Source organism: Medicago sativa, chromosome 5 (assembly GCF_051527215.1).
Source record: "Medicago sativa cultivar Bolivia chromosome 5, Bolivia_mono, whole genome shotgun sequence".
NCBI classification, from domain to species: Eukaryota; Viridiplantae; Streptophyta; class Magnoliopsida; order Fabales; family Fabaceae; genus Medicago; species Medicago sativa.
In genome coordinates this window covers 1,819,978-1,846,008 of record NC_140753.1, presented here as the reverse complement: position 1 = coordinate 1,846,008, position 26,031 = coordinate 1,819,978, and the positions used below count along the sequence as shown (strand labels likewise).

General features: G+C 33.2%; 3 protein-coding genes across 4 annotated transcripts; all 3 read left to right on the top strand.

The window, feature by feature from the left end:
• Positions 1 to 2,122: 2,122 nt before the first annotated feature.
• LOC146919013 (uncharacterized) lies at positions 2,123 to 3,076 on the top strand. Its single transcript, XM_085710583.1, has one exon. It carries the CDS (start codon positions 2,123 to 2,125, stop codon positions 3,074 to 3,076), a length of 954 nt encoding a protein of 317 aa, XP_085566709.1.
• A 3,798-nt stretch (positions 3,077 to 6,874) lies between these two features.
• On the top strand, positions 6,875 to 10,378 carry LOC146919012 (Acyl-CoA N-acyltransferases (NAT) superfamily protein). Of its 2 annotated transcripts, XM_085712279.1 has the most exons (6): positions 6,875 to 6,956; positions 7,304 to 7,539; positions 7,624 to 7,768; positions 9,078 to 9,177; positions 9,259 to 9,487; positions 9,952 to 10,378. In XM_085712279.1, exons 2-6 carry the CDS (start codon positions 7,433 to 7,435, stop codon positions 10,142 to 10,144), a joined length of 774 nt encoding a protein of 257 aa, XP_085568405.1. In that variant the 5' UTR covers positions 6,875 to 6,956; positions 7,304 to 7,432; the 3' UTR covers positions 10,145 to 10,378. The 2 variants fall into 2 exon arrangements, with proteins under 2 accessions (XP_085568405.1, XP_085568404.1); XM_085712278.1 differs by having other exon boundaries at positions 9,078 to 9,487.
• Positions 10,379 to 12,865: 2,487 nt separating this feature from the next.
• SPP (Insulinase (Peptidase family M16) family protein) lies at positions 12,866 to 26,031 on the top strand. The gene is made up of 25 exons (XM_085712276.1): positions 12,866 to 13,163; positions 13,310 to 13,544; positions 14,399 to 14,634; positions 15,268 to 15,466; positions 16,202 to 16,246; positions 16,461 to 16,568; positions 16,670 to 16,858; positions 16,945 to 17,241; positions 18,045 to 18,146; positions 18,865 to 18,999; positions 19,362 to 19,586; positions 20,152 to 20,355; positions 20,671 to 20,841; positions 21,232 to 21,381; positions 22,186 to 22,323; positions 22,450 to 22,677; positions 22,753 to 22,905; positions 23,374 to 23,500; positions 23,606 to 23,723; positions 23,978 to 24,098; positions 24,181 to 24,261; positions 24,607 to 24,708; positions 24,881 to 25,031; positions 25,278 to 25,417; positions 25,637 to 26,031. Exons 1-24 carry the CDS (start codon positions 12,991 to 12,993, stop codon positions 25,367 to 25,369), a joined length of 3,780 nt encoding a protein of 1,259 aa, XP_085568402.1. The 5' UTR covers positions 12,866 to 12,990; the 3' UTR covers positions 25,370 to 25,417; positions 25,637 to 26,031.

Genomic DNA, 26,031 nt, shown 5'->3' with positions numbered 1-26,031 from the left:
TCTATACCTGCTACTATTGGATTTGATGGTTTGAAAAGTATAGGTTTTGTCTCCTTATACAAATCAATGGTCCAACAATTCTAGGGTGCACTTAACAACTACGCGATATATGCTTTGCTTAGCATTTTTCGTAACCACGTTGCTTGAATAGAACAATTTGTGGCTGATGTATATTATGTCCATATTTCTTGCATTCATGACACTGCTTTATTTTGCAAAGAGCCATTACCTCTAGTTCCATTGCTTGAGTTAGTTCTACCTCTGAACTTTTGCCTTCTTTAGTTATGCGGTCTACCTTCCTTTGCACAAATCCCTAATTTGTCAGTTTTGTTGGAGCAAGTGCTTGATTGATTCTGTCACTTGACCTTTCTTTCGTTCGCATTTCATGTGACTCCAAGGATGCTTGCAAATCATTCAAGGTAGTTGAGTTAAGATCTTCTGACTCTTGAATTGCCTCTATGGCGTAATTAAATCATCTTGTTAGTATATGCAGAATTTTCGTCATGACTTGTTATTCTGTTATGTTATCATTGTTATTCTTCGCTCCATTGACCAACGTATCCATTCGTAAAAAATCATGAATACTTCATCTTTGCAAAATTCAATCAGCTCAAATTGTTGTTTTAAGCCTTGCAACATTTTTTGTTAAATTGGATCTGCTTCATATGTTTTGAGCATATTTCCCAAACTTGCTTTGCTGTTATAGCATGGAAACTTTTTTCAAAATCTAGTAGCTCTTCATATTGACTTATTAAAAACAAAGCTTTTTAGTTTGGGAGTGGATTAACAGAATCTTTGTTTGGGTTGTGGTGTATTGCTCTGCTAATACATCAACTTGTTTGTTTGTTTGTTTGTCTGCTATCAATTTCATCTTCTGTCGAGGGCTGTTTGATGTCGTGTCTGACTGAGGATTTGTGTTTGGAAGCTTTAAACTTGCAATTAGCTTTTGTTCTATATATTCTGTGTTGTTGATTTTGATTTGGATTTGTGAGTTTGATGCAATCAGTTTTATCCCCAGACAGAGGTCAATAGAATTGAGTTAATTAAAGGGAAAAGAGGTTAAGGCAGTTCATTTGATTAAAGGCAATAAAATTGAGTTCATTTTTGATAATTTGGTCTATTTGTTAGCTTTTTCATGTTTATCTGTGGGGATTTTTCTGCAATGTGTTTTCAGTTGCAGATTCTTTATATATTTTCTTGCTCTAATTCTTGTAAATCTAGTGCTTGATTTAGAGTTATCAATAGATTTGACCTTTTCAATTCTGGTAAGGTAATCTTCAAATCAACCTCTATTCGTTCAAAAAATTTACTCTAGACTCTTCAGCAAGAGCTGTCCATTTCCTTAATGATTAAACGTTGCCATAGTTTAAATAGGTTTTGTTGGAAGTGTTTGGAAAAGATAATTCAATAACTATGAAACATTGACACAGATCCAAACACGACACATCCACACCAGTCATAATTTAAGAAAATGAAATAATTGAATACCATTTCATGTGTTGGTGTCCGACACCAAACACAATGTTAATGTGAAGTGTTGATGTTATATAGCTGAATAACCATTCTTCTTTTCATTGAAAGAGAAAATACATTTCTTACGATGTAGACTTATATCCAAAAAAATTATCATTCTTTTCATGATAGCATCTAAAATCTAAAATTGAAATACAAAGCAAAACGGATTGCATATATCTCTTTAAGGTGCTATTGTTTTTTTGTAGTGCTTTGCAATTGGTTTTTTGCTTTTGATATTTCAAGATGGTCTCCATCATATGCAATTCCTATCACTACAACGTGTGCTCTCAAAATATAAGTTTATCTTTTTACTGATGATATAAAAAATGTTTCTGATGACTTGAGGAACAATTTTTTGGGTGGAAACTTATGTAAGCTCATCTTCATGTCCATTTGGGGATGCTATATATCAACATATATGGTTATATGTTGCTTAAGTCAAGGCATTTGGAACAACTACTTCTTCATGAAAAGAAATTACATGGGTTTTTTCTTAATCAACCCTAAAGGAAAGGAAAGGAAATTACATACTATTAAGCATATGAAAAGAACGATTGCCGAGGTCGCTACTTGGCCCCGTTATGTTTCAAAGTGGTGGAAAGATATAATGACGTTAGATAAAGGAGGAGGAGGTAGTTGGTTTAATACGGAAGTGTGTAGGAGGCTGAAAAGTGGGCTTACTACTTCTTTTTGGAATACTAGGTGGAGGGGAGGAACAACATTAAGTGCTAAATATCTGAGACTTTTCACAATTTCAAATCAAAAGGAGGCAAAAGTTGCGGAGATGGGGAGGGATAGAGGTAACGAATCCGGGTGGAATTTTATTTGGAGGAGGAGGTTGTTTGTTTGGGAGGAAGAGCTCTTAAATAGGTTGTTGATTGATCTTCAAGGTTTTGAGTTGTCTCAAGGGGAGGATGAGTGGAGGTGGAGATTGGAGGATGGTGGAGGCTTTACGGTTCGGTCCATATATAAGAAGTTGGAGAGGGCAGCGATGGGAGAAGAAGGGTGGGGCGAGGAGGAGAACAAAGTGTTTAGCCAAATATGGAAGAGTGGTGCTCCTTCTAGAGTGGTGGCTTTTTGTTCGAAGGGTTTGTTAAATCGTATTCCAACTAGAGTGAATTTGGCTTGGAGAAATGTCTTGCCGGTAAATGTCAATTCAAATTGTGTGTTTTGCAATGAGAGGGAGGAGTCCACAAATCACCTTTTTTTGCATTGTAATGTGACTTGGAAGATTTGGTTGGCTTTACACCAATGGCTTGAGGTTAATCTCATTATACCGGCTAACCTTTTTTCACATTGGAGATGTTGGGATGGTTTGATGTCTAATAGGAAGGAATCAAAAAGAGGGATGCGTATTATATGGCACACGGCGCTGTGGGTGATTTGGAATTATAGGAATAATATCATCTTCAACAATGGTGGTATTGAGGTCGAAGACGTGGTTGACGAAATAAAGATGTTGTCTTGGAAGTGGTGTTTGGCTAGGTTGAGGATCCATCCTTGCTTGTATTACGAATGGAGATGGGATCCTAGGTGGTGCATGGGCCATTTGCGCAGCTGAATTTCTGCATCAAGGGAGGTCTGCAGCGTTTTTTGCTGCTGTTCTGTCTCTGCGGCAGGGACGGATGCATGTTGGAGCTATATGGGACTATAGCTCCACATGCTTTTCCCTATTTTTTTTTTTTTATTTTTAATAGATAAAACACATATAGCACACACGCACGGTAGCAACTGCAAGTGTTGACTGTTGAACATGTTTTTTTAGCTATGAAAGTTGGGAAGAGTAACCTATGTAATAAAATGGGTAATCAGTGGCTAAGAGGTGTTCTATTAACAATTAGCAATGATGTCATTTTATCTCATTTTCAACAAATGGATAGGTGATGATTTTCATTGTAATGTATTGTATCAAACAATAAGTAATAATATTTGTGGATTAAAAAAAATAGTTTGTATTACTCCATCCGTCCCGTATTAACTGAGCCAAAAGCTCATTTCACATGTATTAAGAAAAATGTATAAATGAAGGAGAGAGAAAAATAGTTTTAAGTGCACTTGTTAAGTATTGGTGTATTTTCCACTATCATAAATGTAAAGTGGAATATACTCCCTCGGTCCCATATTATAAGCAACAAAAAAATCACACTTATTAAGAAAACTAAAACATAGTAGTTTGTAACATAGTTTTTTTGTGTTATCTTTGAAATAAGTTTTATAGGAAGGTGTAAAAACAATTTTCATTGGTAGTTGATTATAGAGAAAACGAAAAAGAGAGCAAATTGAATGCACTTTGCATTTAATTTTTCCTTGGAAAAGATAATGTTTTGAAAAAACATAATTAAATATGATAAAAGTTGATCTTTTTTCTTATAATTTGGGACAAAAAAATGAGTTTTTTTTGCTTATAATTTAGGACGGAGGGAGTATTGAATTAGAATGATGAAAGTAGTATTAATTAGAGTTATAAAGGGAAAAAAGAAATCAATATTGTATTGAAAAATGAAATGGCTCAGTTATTTTGGGACTTTTTTTTTTTTGCAAATGGTTCAGTTATTATGGGACGGAGGGAGTATTATTTATTTGAAATTTTAGCTCCACATGCTCCTAAAGTCTGGATCCGTCCCTGCTCAGCGGGCTGGTTTTTGTGCCGGTCTGGTGGTGTGTTTTTTCTGGTTTAGCGGTTCAGCAGTTTTAGGTGTTTTGGAGGCGCACAATTTGTTTTGTTTGCGCCTGTCTTGCTGTTTTCAGTTTATAGCATCATGTTTAGATGCTTTTTTAGGGTTTTTTTTATTGAGTTTGGTGTGTTCAAGCTGCCCGTTATAAATGGCTCTCGTTTGTACTCTTTTTCCTCCTTTGCGGGCATAGTGCTCCTTACGCTAGCTCTGCCTAATAATATTTGCTGTTTAAAAAAAAAAATCTATGCGTCTTTTCTTGCGCAACGTAGAAAGAAGTGGTACCAAATTCAGGCACATAACCTGTCTCACAAGGCAAATCCATGAGAATCCATCTACATGTAATTTAATTACCACCAATTTCCAGTAGTAATTGAAATAACGTCACTCTTTGTAATTGTAAAACTCAAGTTAATATAACATTATATTTCTTACAACAAAATTAATACATTTTTTTAGTAACAAAATTAATATATTGTTGTTACTTAGGGTTGGCGATAAATCGAACTTACTACAAATTAATTTGAGGCTGATTTGATAATTGAGCTTTTTGATCAACTAGTTGAAGTTATTATACTTTTTATGAAGGTGTAAGATAACAACTGACACTTTTATATTTGGACAAAAAACCAATTACACTCTTTCGCGTCAATTTTAAATAAAGGATTGTTTAGTCAATTTCATTTATTTTATTTAAACAAAAACTTATCACAAATCTTTTTTCGTTTTCCATTTTATATGTCAACCATGCAATGATGGGCTAGTTAAAGCCATTAAATTATTCACCTAAGAACACTTGAATTATATGATAATGGATCTCTTTTAACTTAATCAAAGGACTGAGTTCGAATTCAACTTTGAAAATGCAACCATGTTAAATCTTTTGAGGGAGTGTTTTGTCACCTATTACAATCTTACTCAACTCGAATGATTAGTCATTGCAGTTGTGTTAAGACCATATCTAATTCATAAAAAGTTAAATTAAATTATTCACACGAACACTATAGTTAAAGTTATTGAAGAGATATAACAACAAATGTTGCATGATATATATATTTTTAATTAGTATATTTCATTATTTTTTTGAATAAGTATATTTTTTTGAACGAAACACAATTAAAGTCAAATCAATAATTATTCCATTAAAAATTAAACTCGGATTATCTTGAATGATTTGTTATTTGGTAAAATCCATTAACCACTTAAGTTTAATTAATTGATTTTACACTATTTACTATATTTAATGTATTAATACTTTTTCAGTCAAAAAATATATATATCAAAATAAAAATGCTTAAATGTACGACAACAATGTTCGTACAAAGCACACGAATGAGTTATATTAACCACCCATCAATATTTAGGGTGGGTCTCCCTTCAAAATAAAAATTAGGGTGGGTCTAATATCAAAATCTCTAAAATGGTCCACATGTGAATCTTGACTAATCTTAGTAAAAAAATGAATTTTACAATAATAAAAATTTATGAATAAAAATTATATTTTCTTAAATTTTACTAAAAATATAAAGATCCACCGTTGAACTGATTACATGTTAGACATCCTCCAATATTTATAAATAATATAATATTATAATATTTCACCCGCGGAACTTGACATAAAGTATTCTAAGCTTAATTTGCTAAGAAAATGATAAAATTAGAGTATGGCTACAGACTACAGCACCTCTAGTAATGTTACTCAATTTACAAGTTTAATTATACCCATAGAAAAAAAATAAAGAAGTGTCTTTATTTAATATGGATGGTTTAAAGTTTAATTATACTCATCGGAAAAAAGTAAAGATGTGTCTTTTTTGATTTGAAATATCCATTATGGTGCTACGGAAGTAAAGATGTGTCTTTATTCAATATGGATGGTTTATTTGTGAATTATTTGAAAGCATCTTAATCAAATTGTTTTTTTAATCAAGACATTTTTAAATGTCTTTTTGTTGATTTGGTGTAGCTTTTGATTTGGTATTGGATTAAATATAAAGCTAATGGTTTGTCCTACTATTTCAATCAATAGAAGAAGAGTCAACCACATAATGTTTAACCTCTTAAAATAATGGAATATGACTACAGTGAAGAATTAACTATTTACAATTTTACCCTATGGTAAAATCATATTTTATTACATAAAGTTTTTAAATAATAATATTAAATTATAAGAAAAAGAGGTAAAGACATTATATTATATATATATATATATATATATATATATATATATATATATATATATATATATATATATATATATATAAGAGCCGAGTTCAAACTTCGAATGACTTACGTATTTATCTTAATATTGAATTTCAATAGAAGCATTACATTATTTTAATTGTGAATTTTTTTTTTGAAAGACTTAATTGAGAATTTCTAACCTCTAAATTAATTTTAAAAAAAAAAACTATTTGCCTTAGCTTGTTTTTTTAGTTTAAAGTCGCAGACGAATACTTGGAAAGAAGGAATGGGATAATTTTTTTAAGGAAAGAAAGAATGGGACAAATTATTTTGAGAGGAAAGAATGGGATAATTATTTTTTTGGTTACAAAGAATGGGATAATTAATAAATTAATCAAAGGTTCCCTCAAAAAAAAAAAAAAGGTAGGCTTAAAAATAAATAAAAAATGAAAAGGAAATAAAAAATAATGTATGAAATGAAAGAAATAGAGAAGGGGTTAGTTAAGTTGAGTTCATACATAGATTCATTCCTTCCATTTCGCTACTTGCTGTGATCCGAACGAAACAATCATCATAATCTTCTTGGTATGATATCTATCTTTTACACCATCACGTGTTTGTTAAAATTACTCAATTACACAATCACAATCACAATCTGCACCATCAAATTCAATTCTCGCGTGTTTCTAATCAATTCAAATCAAATCAATTTTCTATAGTTACTTCTTTATCAACTATCATTCATTTCTAGGTTTATAGCTCTTTATACTTGTTTTTCAAAGAATTAAATCTTTTATTTTTTTTGCAGAAAAATGTAATTTTTATCCAAGATTTGAGTCAATTGTTGTATATACTTATTTGTTTTCTTATTCATTCTGTGTTTATTCTATTTATTGACACTTGAAATTCTGAAAATTTTGTTTATTTGGCAGTTATTGCAATTATCAAGTGTTAAATGGCCTTTTTCATTGTCACTACTCTGTGAATGGAAGTGGTTGTTGATGCTTGGATTTTACAAGTATATCAGATATTTTCTGTGAATTAAGTGGAAATAACGATCAATGGTAAACCCGAAAGGGTCTAGTCAATCAAAAATATGCTATCGGCCTATACGACCGTCTGATTTTGACGTTTTAGAGCGTATTCATGGTAGATTATTTCCCATCAGGTGAGATCATCGTGTTGTTGTTCCACTGGCTTCAAGTTTGAGTATTTTGATTTGTGTTTGGTTTAAGATGTTTATGAATCTCAGGTATGAATCTGCTTTTTTCGAAGATGTGGTGAACAGACGGGATATTGTATCGTGGGGAGCAGTTGATCTTAGTCGACCGAATGGCCAAAGTGATGAACTTATTGGATTTGTAACAGCGCGGATTGTTCTTGCAAAAGAAAGTGAGGTTGATCCCCTTTATATATAACTGTATGCATTTTGTCTTATCACTTGAAGTGTTGTATGAAAAACTTGCCTGAAAACAGAACGTGTTCTGTTCTTACTACTCTGTGGAAAGTATGGCTATTTGATGCTGTCATGATTTACTTGTTTTCTATAAAGGGGTTTGTTATTTAGCTGATTCTTGTTGAAAATGTGTTAAATCAATCTTCTTAACCCAAACAAAGTATGTGTTATGTCTATGTTCAAGGCAAGAGAAACTTGATGGAGAAGTATGTATTCCTTGATACCAAAATTTGAGTCTATCAATCTTTTTGACTTAAGATTGCCATGTTTGATGTAATATTTCAATCCTAGTTTACACTGTCTGCTTAAATGGCTTGATCCTTTTATTAGTCTGATGGGAACCAAGAACTAAATGGACCTGATAATGTTCCATTAGCTTAAAACCCAACTAAACCTCCCATTTGGAGTATTTATTTTAATATTCTTGGAGGAGAAAGCATATGGATAGAAAATGACTTATGATTCACTTATGCGTGGTTATGTATTTATAAATTGTCTTAAGACATATTTATGAGTAGTTATCCATTAGGAATATATATTGTAGTGGTGTCTGAAAGTAGTGGTACATTTTGATTATAACTTCTATGGTGACAATTATGGGCAGTTACATATTAGCCTATTAAAAATATATGCTGTAGAACCAACCAAGGTTGGGTCTAGCGGAACGGGTTAATCTCCCACAACATAGCGAACCAAGGTTCAAATTCTGGCTGGGAGTGGTGCCCACTTTTGTGTGAAACCGGGAAGAAAAAAAAGGTAGTGCTGTGTAAAAAACTGGCTGTGTTTATGTTGTAAGTTTGGACAGAATATCAGAATACTCTCTGGTAGGAGTCATATAACTCCTGGTTTTTCATAACAAGTTGTATTGGGTTTGAATTGTGTGATTCAATTGCATTGGTGAACAATTTACCAGTTTGTGTGAATTGTAAGTTTGGCCAGACAATACTCTTTTTTTTTTTCTTTGAATAAGTAGACAGAGAATACGTAGGAGTAATACGAATTTCGGAAACCTTTTCTTAGTTGTATTGCTTGTGCATTGTGCAATTCCATAACATTATTCACCAATTTATCAATTGGTGTTATATCCTAGTCTTTTGGTGCCAAGCGCTGACCATTAGGTAATGACTTACTCAAATTATTTGCTATATATCCGATTAAACTATCTCATCCGATAGAGTAGGCCCTCTGTAATTCTTAGTTTAACCTTTTGCTGATAATTGTTTATTGTTGATTGAATATTATTCTTGTAGATAGTGGATTTGCTTGGATATGACTCAGCCAAATCTGACCAGACTTTAGTGTATGTTCTAACACTGGGAGTAGTGGAAGCATATAGGGGCCTTGGAATAGGTAGCAGTTTGTTTTGTATTTTAATTTTGTTGAAGCCCTCCAGTAATATGATTGGTAATCTAATTTGTTCCTCATCACCAGCTTCTTCTTTGATACGGGAGGTCGTAAAGTATGCTTCAAGCATTCCAACGTGCCGAGCGGTTTACTTGCACGTGATTTCTTTCAATATCTCAGCAATCAATTTATACAAGAAAATGTCTTTCAAGTGTGTTAGAAAGCTGCAGGGCTTTTATTTTATCAATGGCCAACACTATGATTCATTTTTATTCGTGCACTACGTAAATGGGGGACGGTCTCCTTGCTCGCCATTGTAAGTGCAATATCTTTCAACTTATATGCCCTGCTGTTATATTCTGACTGATCTTACATGTTTGTGTTATAAATGAATGTACTGTGAATCTGTGACAGTGATAGATAGTGTAGAAGTTATTGTAGTATTACTCCTTAACTGGGATATAGGTTTTGCAAACTTCTTTTTTACCAAAGTAATGAAGTTGAACCAAAAAGGTTTTGTATTCTTTATTTGATATATGCATATTTGACTTAATGTGTGAAAAATATTGTTTCAATGATGCAATATTAATGCAATTGTCAAAACGATTATTTGACATTGGATACACTAATGACGCCGTCTAACTAGGTTTCAGTTTCCGAATTTATTAGACTTCAATATTGATGTATACTTGTGGTATACGCATAGCCTTTTTGTGGTTCCTTTTATCTATAAAAAACGGAAATTCCTTAGAGAATTTTATTTTCCATTTCATATTTCAGACAGCTTCTCTCTGCATTTGTAAGCTACGTGAAGAGTGGCTTTAAGGCAGTGGCTGCCAAGCTGTGCAAGAACGAAGTTAGGAAGATCTCAAGGTGGGAAAAGTGTAGAGAAAGCCATTCTCTTGTCTCACTCTCAACAATACCCAACAAAAGAAACATGGCAGTCGAGTCTACTGGTTGTGAGTTTGTGTAATTTTTTTCCTGTTAGTTTTCCTTTTCCTGTACTATTCAATCACACTTATAATTCTCACTAGAAAGGTGCCAAAATTATACTTACTGTATGTAACTATTCTGTCAGAATAAACTTGGCAATCCAGAGATGACACCAAAACTGTAGGCCACACACATATACAATGTAAAACAAGTATTTTAACAAATTATTTGACCATGGGTTGGCTCCCATTCTTATAGAAGATAATACTGATAATCAAGAGTGTGCAGTAAGAATTTGTGATTCTGTTGATTATTGTCGTAATTGGCAGAAGTAGTAAGAGTAGGACATTCAGCTTTCATACGATGTTTTGTTGGAATTGGCTCTCAAGGCCACGATCATGGGTGTGTATCCATCGACAATAATATTACTCGGTGGAACAGGGAAGATAACACTATTTCATCTTTCAAATTATGATGACCTTCCCTCCAACAAATTTCTTTGCACTATCATGAGGAATATTTGATTACTATGTTGGTCACATATGTGATTGGCTCTCATTGATTGAAAGTGTAAAAAGTTTTACATATAGACATTGTATCATATTAAACATACTTAAAAATAAATTGTATCATATTAAACAATATTTTTTCGGGTTTAATTGGTATGCACCATTGGTGTAAAGCTTTTTTTTAATAGAAATCAATTACAATTATTAAACCATTAAAATTATTTGACTTTGATAACAATTATCTTGTAAGTTACATATGCAATTGGTTATGATTGCTTGTGAATGTAATTATTTTATAAAAAATATCGAAGTTAAACTCTAAACAAGTTTAATTAATACAGAGTTGGTGTAAAAGAGTTTTACACATGCATCGAATTGTGTGTTGCTACATTGTTTAATGAGTTAAAAACACAAAATTTGTCTAACTTCATTAAATGATTTGGCAATAATATATGTAAAACTTTTGCGAAATTAAACCCCAAGCACTTTTCTGTTTTCATAATGGGTCTCCACACTAATTTCGTTTCAGAAAGAAAATAAATATAAATAAAAAGTGAAAGAAGAAAGAGAGATTCTTTTGCTATAGCAAAACGTTTTTTCTACAAAGGTTACAGCTTACAACGGATGCGCGCTCACATTTAACAATAATACCCATGTCTTTTTGTTACAACACTCAGACTCAACATTTACTGTGTGTTTAAAATGCTAAAAAACACGACAATACGAGCCTGGACACGAGTAACACGGTTCTAGAGACCGGACATGAGTAACACGGTTCTAGAGACATGACAAAAAACTGAAATTTTTTGTCTTTAACTAAATCACAAGACAACTTTTTGTATAAACTACAAGTTGTCTAAAATACCAAAATAGTTTTTTGTCTACCAAATATCATATATAACAAAAAAGTTGTCTAATGTCATAGAAGTTTGTCATGTAGTGTTCTCTCCTATGTGTGTAGTTTTGTCATGTACTTACCTTTTACCATCAAACGTACCTTAAACATATTAGGATTGAGTTTGTGCAAACGTACTTGAACTATATTTATGTAAACACACTTAAACTGAGTTTATATAAACATATTTGAATTGAGTTTACGTAAACGTACTTGAACCGAGTTTGAGTAAAATCTAATGTACAATGGTACATAAACTAAGTATATGTAAACATACTTAAACTGAATTTAAGTAAACGTACTGAATTTGTGTAAGTGTGAATGTACTTGAAGTGGATTCATGTATAGTTTTCAAACAAGAAACAAACGAAAACACACAAAATAATCTTCCGAATAACTAATGGAAGATCTTGTGTAACCTTAAACCTTTTTTGGCAAAAATAAAACACGAAGTGTGAAAAAAAGTATGAGACAAGAGGTATTTTCGGAATAATTAGTGTCAGAGTGTTACTAGAATTTTTTGCATAGTGAACAAACCTAGATGGATGAAGAGAAACTATAAGGCATGACAACCTTGTCTTTGATGGAGTTTGAGTATCCATGTATCTGTCTCTTTGATCCTCGACTGAGGTTCTAAATTAGAACCGGACTAGAAGTGGACTGCATTTTAATATTTTTTATAAAAAAAAAAATATATGTTTTTTTTAAACAAAAAAAAAATGATTTGTTTTAGGACCCCTCTTAAAAATAAAAAAATAAAAAAGAAACATAAGAATACAATTTAAGGGTATATTTAAGGATTTCTAATTTAGAAGAGGTAAAAACGTAATTTTGATATAAACGAACATGTCCAGCGTTGATATCGGTGTCACAATTATCTACCTTGTCCATGTTATTTGAAGTTGAGGAAAATCCCAACCTAAATACTCTGGAGATGCTGCTGATTTTTCTGTCAACGTCAGACGATTACCCATGATTCAAGCTTATAAACTATTTTGTGTGCAATATATTCTACAACAAATATTTCTCCCATGTTTTGTATAATAAGATATTTAAATTATTTTTAATATAAAATTGAAATAGATTAATTTATATGCATGGATAATATTTTTTTTTTCATATATGCAATGTAAATATTTTTTGAGATAATTTAAAAACTAACTTATAATAGTGAATGTGTATACAAATTAAATTCAAATTAATGTAAAAATATCACTCTCATTATTTTTTACTGTCAATTTTTACTGTCAATTTAAAAAAAAAATGTACAAAATAATTTTTTTTATTAGATTAAAAAGGTGCATTTAATTAATTTTGTGATTTTCTGTATATAAACACTCCCCACAGAGTTGTAGGTACATTGAGAGCTTCTCATACATACATTCCTGAGAAGTAGAAAAAAAAAAAAATCATCAGAAAAATCAAGAGGTTGAGTGCGAAGGTGAAGAAGCTTGTACGCATATCATCATCATCATCATCGTTATGCATATGCCTATGGCTGCTTCAACTTCAACAACCTCTTCTCTCACTAATCTATCTCTTCCATATCATCATCATCGTCATCACCGCCACTCTCCCTCTTCAATCTCCACTCGATTCCGTTCCAACCGTTTCTTCTTATCTTCTTCTTCTCTCTCTTTCTCTTCTCCTCAACGGTACTTATTACTCTCTCTCTCTGTTGATTATTATTTCCAATGAAAATGAACTCTACTAATTTCACTTCGTTACAATTGATTTCAATAATCGATTCTAATTCATTTCGACTTAACAACTTAATTATTATGTAACGCGCTTTTTTCAGTGAAAGAAGAGTTATTCATGGCGGATTAGGTTTACGACGGAATAAACCAGATGTTTGGAAACACTATTCTTCGCTGCTTTCTCCACCGGCGGCGGCACCGTTCCAGCAAAGTTGTGCCTCTTGCTGTCTTGCTTCCACAAAGAAACGTCGTTCGAGTCTTGCCAGATTTGTTCCTGGAGCTTTTTTTGATAACTCTTCTTTTGGATTATCTAAGGATAAGCTTCGTCATGGTTATGTAAGATTTTTGTATTCAATTTTGCATGATAATAGCTATTTTTTAAGGTGATTAGTTAATTTTAGTTTGTTGTAATTAACTAACTAACTAACTTGTCTTTTGAATTTTTCTCATTTGTCACTTATTCGAAGAATTTTGATATGATCAATATTTAGAGTAATTCGTTGCTTGAATTCAGTTCATGTTTATTTATGTTGAAGCTTTTGGTACATGTTGATATGTTTTTGAAGGTATTATCGACATTGTCTAACATTTCAATCAAGGTTGTTGAAGTCGTGAATTAACTTGTGGAATCAATTCCGCGAGTCTAGGTATTAATTTCGAGTTGACTAACTCAGATTTTAGTTGGCAAACTTGGGTAGACTGGCAGAGAATTTTTAACATATTTTTTGATTTTTTTTTTCATCTCAGTTTTCACGTTTGGTTCCAGACTTGTAGTGTATACGTTTTGCGTAAACAGTCATTTTGGTCATTGAATGTGTGGGACGCGACGTTGTCATTATAGTCCCTGAATGTATCGAATTTGCAAAAACTATCTCCAATGTCTCATAAGTTAGTCATTTTGGTCTTCAAATATGTTTTTCGTTGGTGAGTTTAGTCCATAAAATTACAAACAAAGTGATGCTTTGGGATGTATTTGCAATTTCGACACATTAAGGGACTATAACGACAGTACCTCACACGTTCAGGGAGCGAAATGGCCAGGTTATCCAATAAGTTTTTGAAGAGATTGTCATCATTGTTAAATATTCCAATTTCCTGTGTTTAAGTTTTCAATTTTTTTATTTTGATTGCATTTAGGCATAATCAATGTCCATTTTTTAATATGTCGTTGTGTGAATGTATTTTCTCAGGTTAAGAGGGTTCAAGTTCCACATGCAACTGTTGGTCCAGATGAGCCACACGCCGCAAGCACAGCTTGGCCCGATGGCGTTGCTGAAAAACAGGACTTAAGTTTGTTTGATTCTGAACTGGAAAGGCTAGAGGGGTTTTTGGGTTCTGAGCTTCCATCTCACCCCAAGTTGCATAGAGGTCAACTAAAGAATGGGTTGCGTTATTTGATTCTGCCAAATAAAGTTCCACCAACTAGGTGAGCTCAATAAATGATGATAGATTGACAATTAATAATAATACATACAGTACAAAGACATATAATGCTTTCTGATGTGATATGAAATGCATGATATTTCAATCATTTTTTGGAATAGAAACCAAAACTAGGGTGTTTTAAGGTGGAATTGTGGATTTCACTGATTTATCACTCGAGTTTTTTTTATTATGCCCTTTTAATGATCAAATTCATAAAAGATATTTTGATACCATTGTGCAAACACAGGGCATTTGCTTGCTTTGGAGGCAAATTGTTTGCATCATTCAATTCACTTTCCAGAGGCACACCTCAGTGTTATGCCCTCATGTTTTTCAGTGGTTGTTGTTTCTGCAAGATTGTGAAGCTGCGACTGATAGCTTTAAATAGTGAAATGCATGTAATTTAAAACAAATGTGATTTTTTAACGTGTTCTTTGTTCTTATTTGAAATATATATGTAGCATTAACCTTTTTAAAATGAACAATTACACAATCGATCATGTGACTTGAAGAAGATTTATTAATAAATTGACAAACTCATTATATTACAAAATAAAATGATGTACATATATATGCAGTTTCTCTAAAATCCACTTGTGGCTAACCTCTTAGTATCCACTTGTTGCTATTTTAGGTTTGAAGCACACATGGAAGTTCATGCTGGATCGATAGATGAAGAGGATGATGAGCAAGGAATTGCACATATGATTGAACACGTTGCTTTTTTAGGAAGTAAAAAACGTGAGAAGCTTTTGGGAACAGGAGCCCGCTCAAATGCTTATACAGATTTCCACCATACAGTGTTTCACATCCATGCTCCTACCACTACCAAGGTTTGGACCATTTGGTGTGCGATTCTTTGTCTTGCGTTCAAATATTAGGTCATTGGTAGTTTTGCATTTGGAATTTTGGATGTCTATGAAGCATTGTTTTGTTACAACTTATGAAATACTAATCCAAACCTAGCAGATGCAAACAGGGAAAAGTGAAGTTTATCATGTATCTTTGACCATGCAGTATATCAAAGTTATTGATGTTTTAATGAACATGATTAGTTTACATTTTGAGCAGCACAGTTACTAGCTCTAGTTTTTTTAACTGAAGTTGTAAGAACAAATTGCATGAATACTCCCAATGCTCAATTGGTACTCTGAATGTGCAGCCCTTGAAATTTTGTGACATTAGAAGGTAAATCCATGTCAATGCCATGAAAGGAAAAATTGTAGTTATCATTACTATAAAATCTGAATATCATTCTTTTAAAGAGATTTAACATGATCTTCAGAGTGATAAGATATTAGGGACAAAATTAGCCTCAATTTGTAAGAAATTGACACTTCTCCTGAGAAAGAAGATGAAATTGAAGAGGCAATGCTTTAAAAGTCGAAATCTAGTGTTCTTGTTTACTACACTTATTTTGTGTTAAAAACTTCTTCATGAACATGTTTAAATTGCATACTATTTCCCAATGTGTATCCTGCATTTTTTTTTTTGTATATACGTGTGTGGTGTGATTAGGCATATCTGTTTATTGATGTGGTTGCTTATTGGTGAATCTTTAATGTCAGGATTCTGATGATCTCCTTCCATCTGTTCTGGATGCCCTGAACGAGGTACTATTTATTTTTTATCATATAAGCTACTTCTAATTTGTAGAAATGGATATATTAGATTTGACAAGGTGTTTCATCTGATTTAGGCATTATACTTTTTATTTGACCCTACTTGAGCCATCTGTAGAGGCATTTAAGGGGAAAATGTGGTAAAGATGGCTATGGTACTTCTAGACTGCCATTGTCTCACCCTTGTGGTTATTGATGCATGCAGATAGCCTTCCATCCAAAGTTCCTTTCATCTAGGATTGAAAAAGAAAGGCGTGCTATACTCTCAGAGCTTCAAATGATGAACACTATAGAGTATCGAGTTGATTGCCAGGTGCTGTAAAGGATATCTTCTGGAATCAAGTTGACACTTATGCAGAATATTGAAAGTCTCTTTTCCCCTATTTAATTTGCTTTTAGTTTTTGTGATTGCAGTTGTTACAACATTTACATTCTGAAAACAAGCTGAGCAAAAGGTTTCCAATTGGATTAGAAGAACAGATAAAAAAGTGGGATGCAGAAAAAATAAGAAAATTTCACGAGCGTTGGTATTTCCCTGCAAATGCTACTTTGTACATTGTGGGGGATATTGATAACATCCCAAAGACTGTTAACCAGATTGAAGTATGTCAAATATAAATTTGCAAAGCATTAGTTGATCATTGTTAAGTTCATATGAGTCTTATACAATAATAACTATGGTTATGCAGGCTGTTTTTGGACAAACTGGTGTAGACAATGAGAAAGGTTCTGTAGCCACTCCAAGTGCATTTGGTGCAATGGCTAGTTTTCTAGTTCCTAAGCTGTCTGTTGGTCTAGGTGGAAATTCTATTGAAAGATCAACAAATACAATGGATCAATCAAAAGTATTTAATAAGGAAAGACAAGCTGTTCGTCCTCCTGTGACACATAATTGGTCACTTCCTGGAAGCAGTGCAAATTTGAATCCACCACAAATATTTCAACACGAGTTGCTTCAAAACTTTTCAATTAATATGTTCTGCAAGGTATGAAGAGGTTTATTTATTTTTTATCTTATTTCCTTTATCTTTTTTGTGAATTTAACTTTGGAGCTGATATCTTTGTTGCAAGGATGATTTTCTAGACCTTTTTTGTAAAAAAAATGGTCAATGAGGATGCTGGGCATAACATCAGAAAAGGAAATCTATGGTTTACTGGTTCATTTAGATCTACCGGTCTAATGAACAATTCCTTTATGCTTTTAAGCTGTCTAATTGATGTTTTTCTTGATTTACTTATGATAAATAGAACTTATATAGTGTTAAGCAACAAGCTCAGTCGGTAAGGTAAAAAACTGAACCAGTTCATATGCAAATTGTCCTTGTCATACTGAAACAAAAAACCTTCTGGCACATATATAAAGGCCATTTAATGACTTCACTTGGTCTTTCTCTGCATCAGAAGAAAAAAAATAGGATTAGAATTCCGTAATCCATTAAAGTTCTATCTCTTTCACATAGCTCTGCATTGTTTCATTAAGTGATAATGCGCACTGCCTTTGCCCTTGCAGTCCTTGAAATTTTTTTATTCTAATATTAACTGAATAATTATTTTTTAGATAGATGGTGATTCTGTGTCGGACCAAGCTTGTGATTTTTAATAATGAGCGTGTCTGTAATTTTGGTTACCATGATGTTGTCTGGGATTAGCAAGAGATATCTTCACATTGTTTCCTATCATACTTATTTTTAACATGTACCATCTATTCCGTTAGTTAGTACTTCTAGATATGATAGCATTCGTGTCCCATTGTGCTCTCTTTTAATTATCTTATTGAAATCGTATGCAGATTCCAGTCAATAAGGTCCAAACATACAGAGATTTGCGTATTGTCTTGATGAAAAGAATATTTTTGTCAGCTCTTCATTTTCGTATTAATACAAGATATAAGGTGAGTTGAAGTCCTTGTTATCTGCTACAGTGCTATACTTGATCATGTCTTTCTATACGTCAACTGTAAGAACTCATTTGGTTTCCTTTATGCAATATCTCACACCTGAATACTTGATGCATGTTTTTCAGCATTAGGAAAAGAAGGTTTAATTTCTCGGGCACGGCTTCTGTTATGCACCTTTATTGTTTATAAATATCCCCCCCACCCCTACCCAATGCTGCTGTAAAAATTATTAGCTTTTGTCAATACTTCTAAAGAATAATAATTAGAAGAAAGAAAATTAAGAGAGAGAAAATGAAACTCTTATGTGAATATTGGATATGTCAATTAGGTGGTTTGGTCATGTTTTTCTATACTCAACTATGCATAACAAAGGTTACCTGTTGCTGACAGTCAAAGCTTAGATCATATTTCAATCTCAAAGTCACTCTAAAAAAACTTTTAAGTGTTAGTAGTTTGTAATCTACTGGATACTCTGTCCCTTAGCATCTACATATGTTATCGATGCATGAAATTTAGAGTTCAAATCCACCATTCACTTCAGTTGAATTGGATCATAGTGATTCTGGAAGGGAAGGATGTAACGTGACCACTAACTTTGATCATGGTTCAATCTTTAAGTCACTCCAAAAAAATTAATATTTGGTTTTTCGTAATTTACTGGATAGTCTATCCCTTAGCATCTAAATATGTTACCGTTGCATGAAATTTACAGAGTTCGAATCCACCTTTCACTTCAGTTGAATTGGATCATAGTGATTCTGGAAGAGAAGGATGTACTGTGACCACGCTTACCATAACTGCAGAACCAAAGAATTGGCAAAATGCTATTAGAGTTGCTGTTCATGAGGTTTGTTTCCTCTGCTGTGCTTCACCTGTCTTCGTAATGGTGCAATTTTTTATTTTCTTTTCATTGCTTGTTTCAGTTAGTTATTTTATGCTCCGCTTTGTTAATACCTCAATTGCTGGTTTTACTCCTTAGTTTAATCTTGAAATTAAGATATAAAATTACTTGAATTTAAGAGAATGATTTGAAGATGTTCAATGGTCATTATAACTAATTTTTACTCTTACAATTGTCCCCTGAATTCATTTGGTGGCAAAGGCATAGAGAAAACTAAATTGTTTTGGGTTTAGAATTGCTTGAATGATGGCCTACATTTACAGCATTTAAACTATCATCATAATCTAATGAAAATTTGTATGTTGTAGGTTCGCAGACTTAAAGAATTTGGTGTTACTCAGGGTGAATTAACTCGCTATCTAGATGCCCTTCTGAAAGATAGCGAACACTTAGCAGCCATGATTGATAATGTATCTTCTGTTGATAACTTGGATTTTATCATGGAAAGTGATGCTCTGAGCCATAAAGTTATGGACCAGAGACAAGGGCATGAAAGTTTACTTGCTGTTGCTGGGACAGTTACCCTTGACGAGGTATTTTAATTAATGGTCATTGGACATTGTGCATTTCTTTATACTTAATTAAACCCCCCTGCCTTTTAGCTGTTCTCGACTCGTATTTTATTAAACCAACTTATGGATGTAAGTCTCTGTTGGAGGAATGACTTGAACGAATTTCTGAGAAAATTAATTGATATGAAGCTGTGCATCAGTAGAATGTTTTGATTGGACTAAACAATTACTAATTGATTCCTTTTCTAAAATAAGACTCTATTTCACATAAACTAATGACCTAGTTAAAAAGGGAAAATATTTAGAATACTTATTAGGTCACTTTCAATTTATTGACTGTACTGTAAAGAAATTTTCAATTCGTTGTAATTGTTCCTTTGTAAATTTATGTTTTTTGGGCGTCATTGTTCTATTTTTTATTGTAAAATTAGTCAAAGTGTATTAAATGTATTATATTTTAATTTTCATTTAATTTAATCAGTATATTCAAGAGTTATTTCACAAACTTCATATTCAATTTTGGTGCAGTTTATAAAAATATAACCGGGAACTTTTATTTATCTATTTTAAATATCTTGTGGTGCAGGTTAATTCTGTTGGTGCTGAGGTGTTAGAATTTATAGCTGATTTTGGGAAGCCTATCGCACCCCTTCCTGCTGCAATTGTTGCTTGTGTTCCCAAAAAAGTTCATATCGAAGGAGTTGGTGAAACAGAGTTTAAGATATCATCAACTGAAATTACAGATGCTATCAAAGCTGGGTTGGATGATCCTATAGAACCAGAACCTGAGGTACCTTTTTCTCTAACTTAAGTTCTTGTTAGGGTGATCCTTATTTGACATTAGAAATATTGAGTTACCCAATGGCTGATGGCTTGTCTATTGGTATTGTGTGTTAATTGCATTTAAAAGTTATGTCGTTTCATGAGTTATAGCCACAATGAGTGGTGAATATATTTTTCATGTGCTATGAAGTCAATCTGCTACAATGATTAAATTTGGTTTATTATATATGAATGCTGCAATTCTATTTGTGAGAGCCAACTTCATTCATGAGTTGGTTGCATCTTGATTGCTGCTCAGCTAATTGCTTATATGCATATGCAGCTTGAGGTTCCAAAAGAACTTGTACCATCATCAAACCTACAAGAGTTAAAAGAGCAGCGCAAGCCAACCTTCATTCCAGTAAGTCCTGAAACAGATGCTACAAAGCTACATGATGAGGAAACTGGAATCACCCGGCGCCGCCTTGCAAATGGAATTCCTGTCAACTATAAGGTTTGTTGTGTTTATATTACGGTTTTCATGATTGGTGTACCTTATTTTCCTTACTCTGTGTACTGCATTCGATGCTCCAAGGTGTCTTTTGTTCTCGATCTCACATTTTAGAAATTGTGGCTCAGTCTTCAAGGTTTCCTAATTCTAGTACTATGCTGCTGCTTCTTAATTTTGTTCTTTTCTACATTTATGGACTGTATGTAGATGGAACTTTTCATAAAATTAATTTCTATTATATTTGTACTTCCAATCACTTTGTAATCTGATTTCATAAAAGCAATAATATGACCTGTGTTTTGAGATTCGCGTGAAGAACTCGGAACTTAAACTGGTTAAGGAGGATTTGTTTTTTGTTTTTCTGTACTTATTAATGCCTTTTATTGTCAACAGATATCTAAAAGTGAAACTCAAAGTGGCGTGATGCGGTTGATTGTTGGTGGTGGACGAGCAGCTGAGAGTTCTGATTCAAAAGGATCTGTGATTGTGGGTGTTAGGACACTTAGTGAGGGAGGTCGTGTTGGCAACTTCTCAAGGGAGCAGGTAACTTTTCTTACCAACTGATGTTCCAAATGTTAATAGTTGGCTTATGGTTATTTTCCATCCTCTCATAGTAGAGTTACACGCATTTGTATAAATGGCATCCTCGTCTCTTTAGTTGTTTATTGTTATTCTTTGCATTTTGAAGCTTATGGTTTATTTGCTTCTGTTTATTGATTAATTAAATATATATTTTGATTTTTTTCCCCCTCCGAAATACATGTACAGTTAAAATATTGGTCGAGCAAGAGAAACCTTGGATAGCATATTTAAGATCTTGTCATGTTTTCATGTGTTGCACGTGCATCGGACTGACTATGAGAGCATGCTTTTATAATACCTCTTTTCAGTTCATTCAAACTGAAATACAAAACTAAGATGCAAGACAGAAACTTTTCATTCAAACACACCAAAATTTAAGCCCTAATGTGCATAAAATGATTGGTTTTTTTAATGTTGGCATTATACTCAGATTGGTAGTTTATGATAGATGTTGAAAGGACCCTTATTATCCCAGTCTAATGGGTCAAATGATCTTCATCAATGCGAAGCGTGCTCGTGTATGTGCTCATATCTGTTATTGGATGCATAGACTGGATAATTCTTATATACCGTGAAACATTGATGGCAAATGAACTTCATGTCGGGAGAACCTGGGCAATTTTATTTTTGATGACATAGATTAAATTATTTGAATATATTGTGAATGCAATAGTGACATCTGCTCAGTGAGGATAATTTCAGTATCTAACAACTAATCTACACCTCCATTTACTGATTGTCTTGTATTTCTTATATAAATACCAGGTTGAACTTTTCTGTGTTAATCACCTGATCAATTGCTCCTTAGAATCTACGGAGGAGTTCATATCTATGGAGTTCCGTTTTACTCTACGGGATAACGGGATGCGTGCAGCCTTTCAATTGCTTCACATGGTGCTTGAGGTATTCATCTTGTCAGTTGTTACTGTTAACTCTTTTATAGTCGTATGTTGTTTCCTATAAATTCCATGTTGTCTTGTTTTACAACATCTGCTATGTTAAATTCTTTATCTTGTTTATGATGTGCAGCATAGTGTCTGGTTAGATGATGCTTTTGATCGAGCAAGGCAACTGTATCTGTCATATTACCGATCCATCCCCAAGAGCTTGGAACGCTCGACTGCTCACAAACTTATGGTAGCAATGTTGGATGGAGATGAGCGATTTACTGAGCCTACACCGAGTTCACTAGAGAATTTAACTCTGCAATCTGTTAAGGATGCTGTAATGAGTCAGTTTGTTGGAGATAACATGGAGGTCTGCAGTTATTAATATTGGATCCATAGTTCTTCCATTACATTCAAAAACTAAAATTTGTTTTATGTTCTTCAGGTATCCATTGTAGGTGACTTCACTGAGGAGGACATTGAATCATGTATTCTAGACTACCTTGGCACAGCCCAGGCCACAAGAAACTTTAAAAGCGAGCAAGAATTTATCCCACCTTCATTTCGATCATCTTCATCCGGTTTGCAGTTTCAAGAAGTGAGAAACTAAGCATAAAATACCATTTTTCATGTTTGTTTTTGAGTAAATTTGCTGCGCAATACTTAATTATTTTGTCGGATTGATTTTATATGGATTTTAAGAAGAGAAATGATATATGAACAACCATTTTTTGACAACTTTTGTGACAACTTTAACTCTCATACTTACATTATGTTTTTATTTTATTTCTCTCTCTCTCTCTCTCTCTCTCTCTCTCTCTCTCTCTCTCTCTCTCTCTCTCTCTCTCTCTCTCTATTGCTTTGGTTTTTGTGCCAATACCTCATTTTCTTTGTATAATTTTGGTTGTCTCAAAAGTTGTCATATAAATAGATGTTCAAATAACAAAACTCTTTTAAGAATTAGTGGCTCTTGAAACTGATGCATTTCTGATCACTATTATTTGATGGACTTCAATAAGACACAAGGCTTGTGACATGTGTTTATCTGATTTTACCTTATGTGCAGGTTTTCTTAAATGATACTGATGAGAGGGCGTGTGCTTATATTGCTGGGCCTGCACCAAACCGTTGGGGTTTTACTGCTGATGGAAAAGACCTGTTAGAGACTATTGATAATGCATCATCAGTCAATGGTGAGCTTTGATTGTATTTTGTGGTCATCTTATCTTTTATTGTATTTGAAATTATTTTTTTGAGAATTGCTATTAGTTGTTAAGTGCTAGGAATGATTTCCGCAGATAATGGGACAAAATCTGATGCTGTACCAACAGAAGGTGGCCTACAAAAAAGCCTCCGTAATCATCCTCTTTTCTTTGGTATAACAATGGGACTGCTTTCTGAAATTATAAATTCTAGGTATGTATTTCTATAACCTGGTATTTAGCTTAGTTTGGAAATCTTAGACACCGTGCTCGACTTCAGGCTGAAAAAAAGCAGGCCAGCCTGTCTTGATGTTATAAATGGGTCAACGCCCTACTTTGGAGCTGAAATCTTAAAAATATCTATGCTCTCTTAGTATCTTGAATATAAGGATGTTATTTTTACAAAATATTTGAATGAGAGAAATCTCCAACTAGGCTTAAAATCTTTGTTACATGTTTTCTGCACAGGCTCTTCACAACAGTCAGAGATTCACTAGGGTTGACATACGATGTGTCATTTGAATTAAACTTGTTTGATAGGCTTAAACTAGGGTGGTATGTGATCTCCGTAACATCAACTCCAAGCAAGGTGTGGACCTCTTATATCATTTACTTCGTTTTTGCTGTTGATTTTCTTCTGTTTGCAAGTTTCAAATCTAATTGATTTGCAGGTGCACAAAGCTGTTGATGCATGCAAGAATGTTCTTAGAGGTCTGCATAGCAACAGAATTACGGACCGGGAATTGGACAGGGTTAGTGACTGAATATTTTATGGTTGTTTTTACATTACAATATTTAGTTACAACATTGTTTAGAAAGAAAAAAAAAATCTGCTAAACATGCATTATCAGTATTCAAATTTCATTTACTTGTTTCTTTTCACATAAACTTGACCCTTCTGCATTGCGTTGTGTTTCATTTCTCTGATTAAATCTTAAAAGAGAATAATGACCTTTCTGGCTAAAAAAACATGCACTTGGTGTTGGCGCCCGCATTCTACTTCTAAATATGACTTGAATTTTCTTCCTGTTACTGTAACATGTTCTTTTATGACTTCAAAATTTTGAGAATTTCTTTGGTTGTTTTCTCTAATGTAGGCTAAACGAACCCTTCTTATGAGACATGAAGCTGAAATTAAGTCAAATGCATACTGGTTGGGATTGCTAGCTCACTTACAAGCATCTTCTGTTCCAAGGAAGGTGAGATAGAAATATCTGAATCTTGACATGCAATCAGTATATTCACATTTCTATTGCCATCTAAACTCGGTTTAAAATTATGAGTCCTGCCAAAGTCTCAAAATCCCTGTCATGTTTTTACTCACATGTTTCTAAATTACTGCATTGTTATGATGTTGACTGTGAAATCCAGGACATATCATGTATCAAGGACCTAACTTCTCTGTATGAAGCTGCTACTGTTGAGGATACATACCTTGCATATGAACAGTTGAAAGTGGATGAGGATTCTCTATATTCATGCATTGGGGTTGCTGGTGCTCAGACTGCACAAAATATAGCAGGTGCAGTGTATTCTCTAAATGGTTAATTTTGGATTTTGCTTCGTTAATTTCATAGGTCCATGTGTCACAACTATGGAACTCGACATTTTTTATGAAATTTTGGTGTATAAGTTTTAAGACATTGTCTATGCATAGCTCTAGCAGATCAAATTGGAAGAAAAAAGTTGTCTCTTTAGGACTAGTACAAAAAATGGTGGTGTTGTGGTCAGTTGAGTAATTTTACAATCTTTTGTGCTTATTATGCAGTTCCTATAGAAGAGGAAGAAGCAGGTGAGGGTTATCCAGGTGTTCTTCCTATGGGAAGAGGTTTATCTACAATGACACGGCCGACTACCTAATTTTTTTGGATGACAGTGTTGGTCTAGTTTGCTTTAACACCTGGGGAGGTTAGTATATTATCTCTATATTTATTCAGTTGTAGACTTCTGAAGATATTATCCATGTAATCTGTTTTTTAGTTTCTGATAGTTCGTTTCTTTTTGTCAACTTTGGGTTGGAACAATGTATTGCTATTAGTTCTGTATTTTCCCTTCTTTCACCACATACTATTTTTCACAAAATGACTTCTATTCATTGTTAAATAAATTTTTTGTGCATCTCTACAGGAGCGGAGCCATGTCTGGAAGTTTAATTACAGGTTGTGGTTCAAAGAATTGGTAACATATGTATTACAAGAGACTACTGGATTGATTTAAAACATTCAAACAAGTTAACATCCAAGCTGTTCCATCAACCTAAGAAGTGGTTCTTGGCTTGTGATTAATTGACTTCCTTAATCATCCTTTTATGTTTAGTTGAACTGCTAGTAAATTATTATGGCTGCTTATACTTTTATAGAATTAGATTAAAGAAAATATAGAATACGCTACAGGTGTAGATGTATAGGTGCCATTTTTTAATGTTGGCCATATTGTTTTTGGAGGAAAACTCTGATCATGTCTCTTTGCGTTGGTAATTAGCCCAACTTAAATTGTATATCATTGTTTCCTTGTTTGTAAAA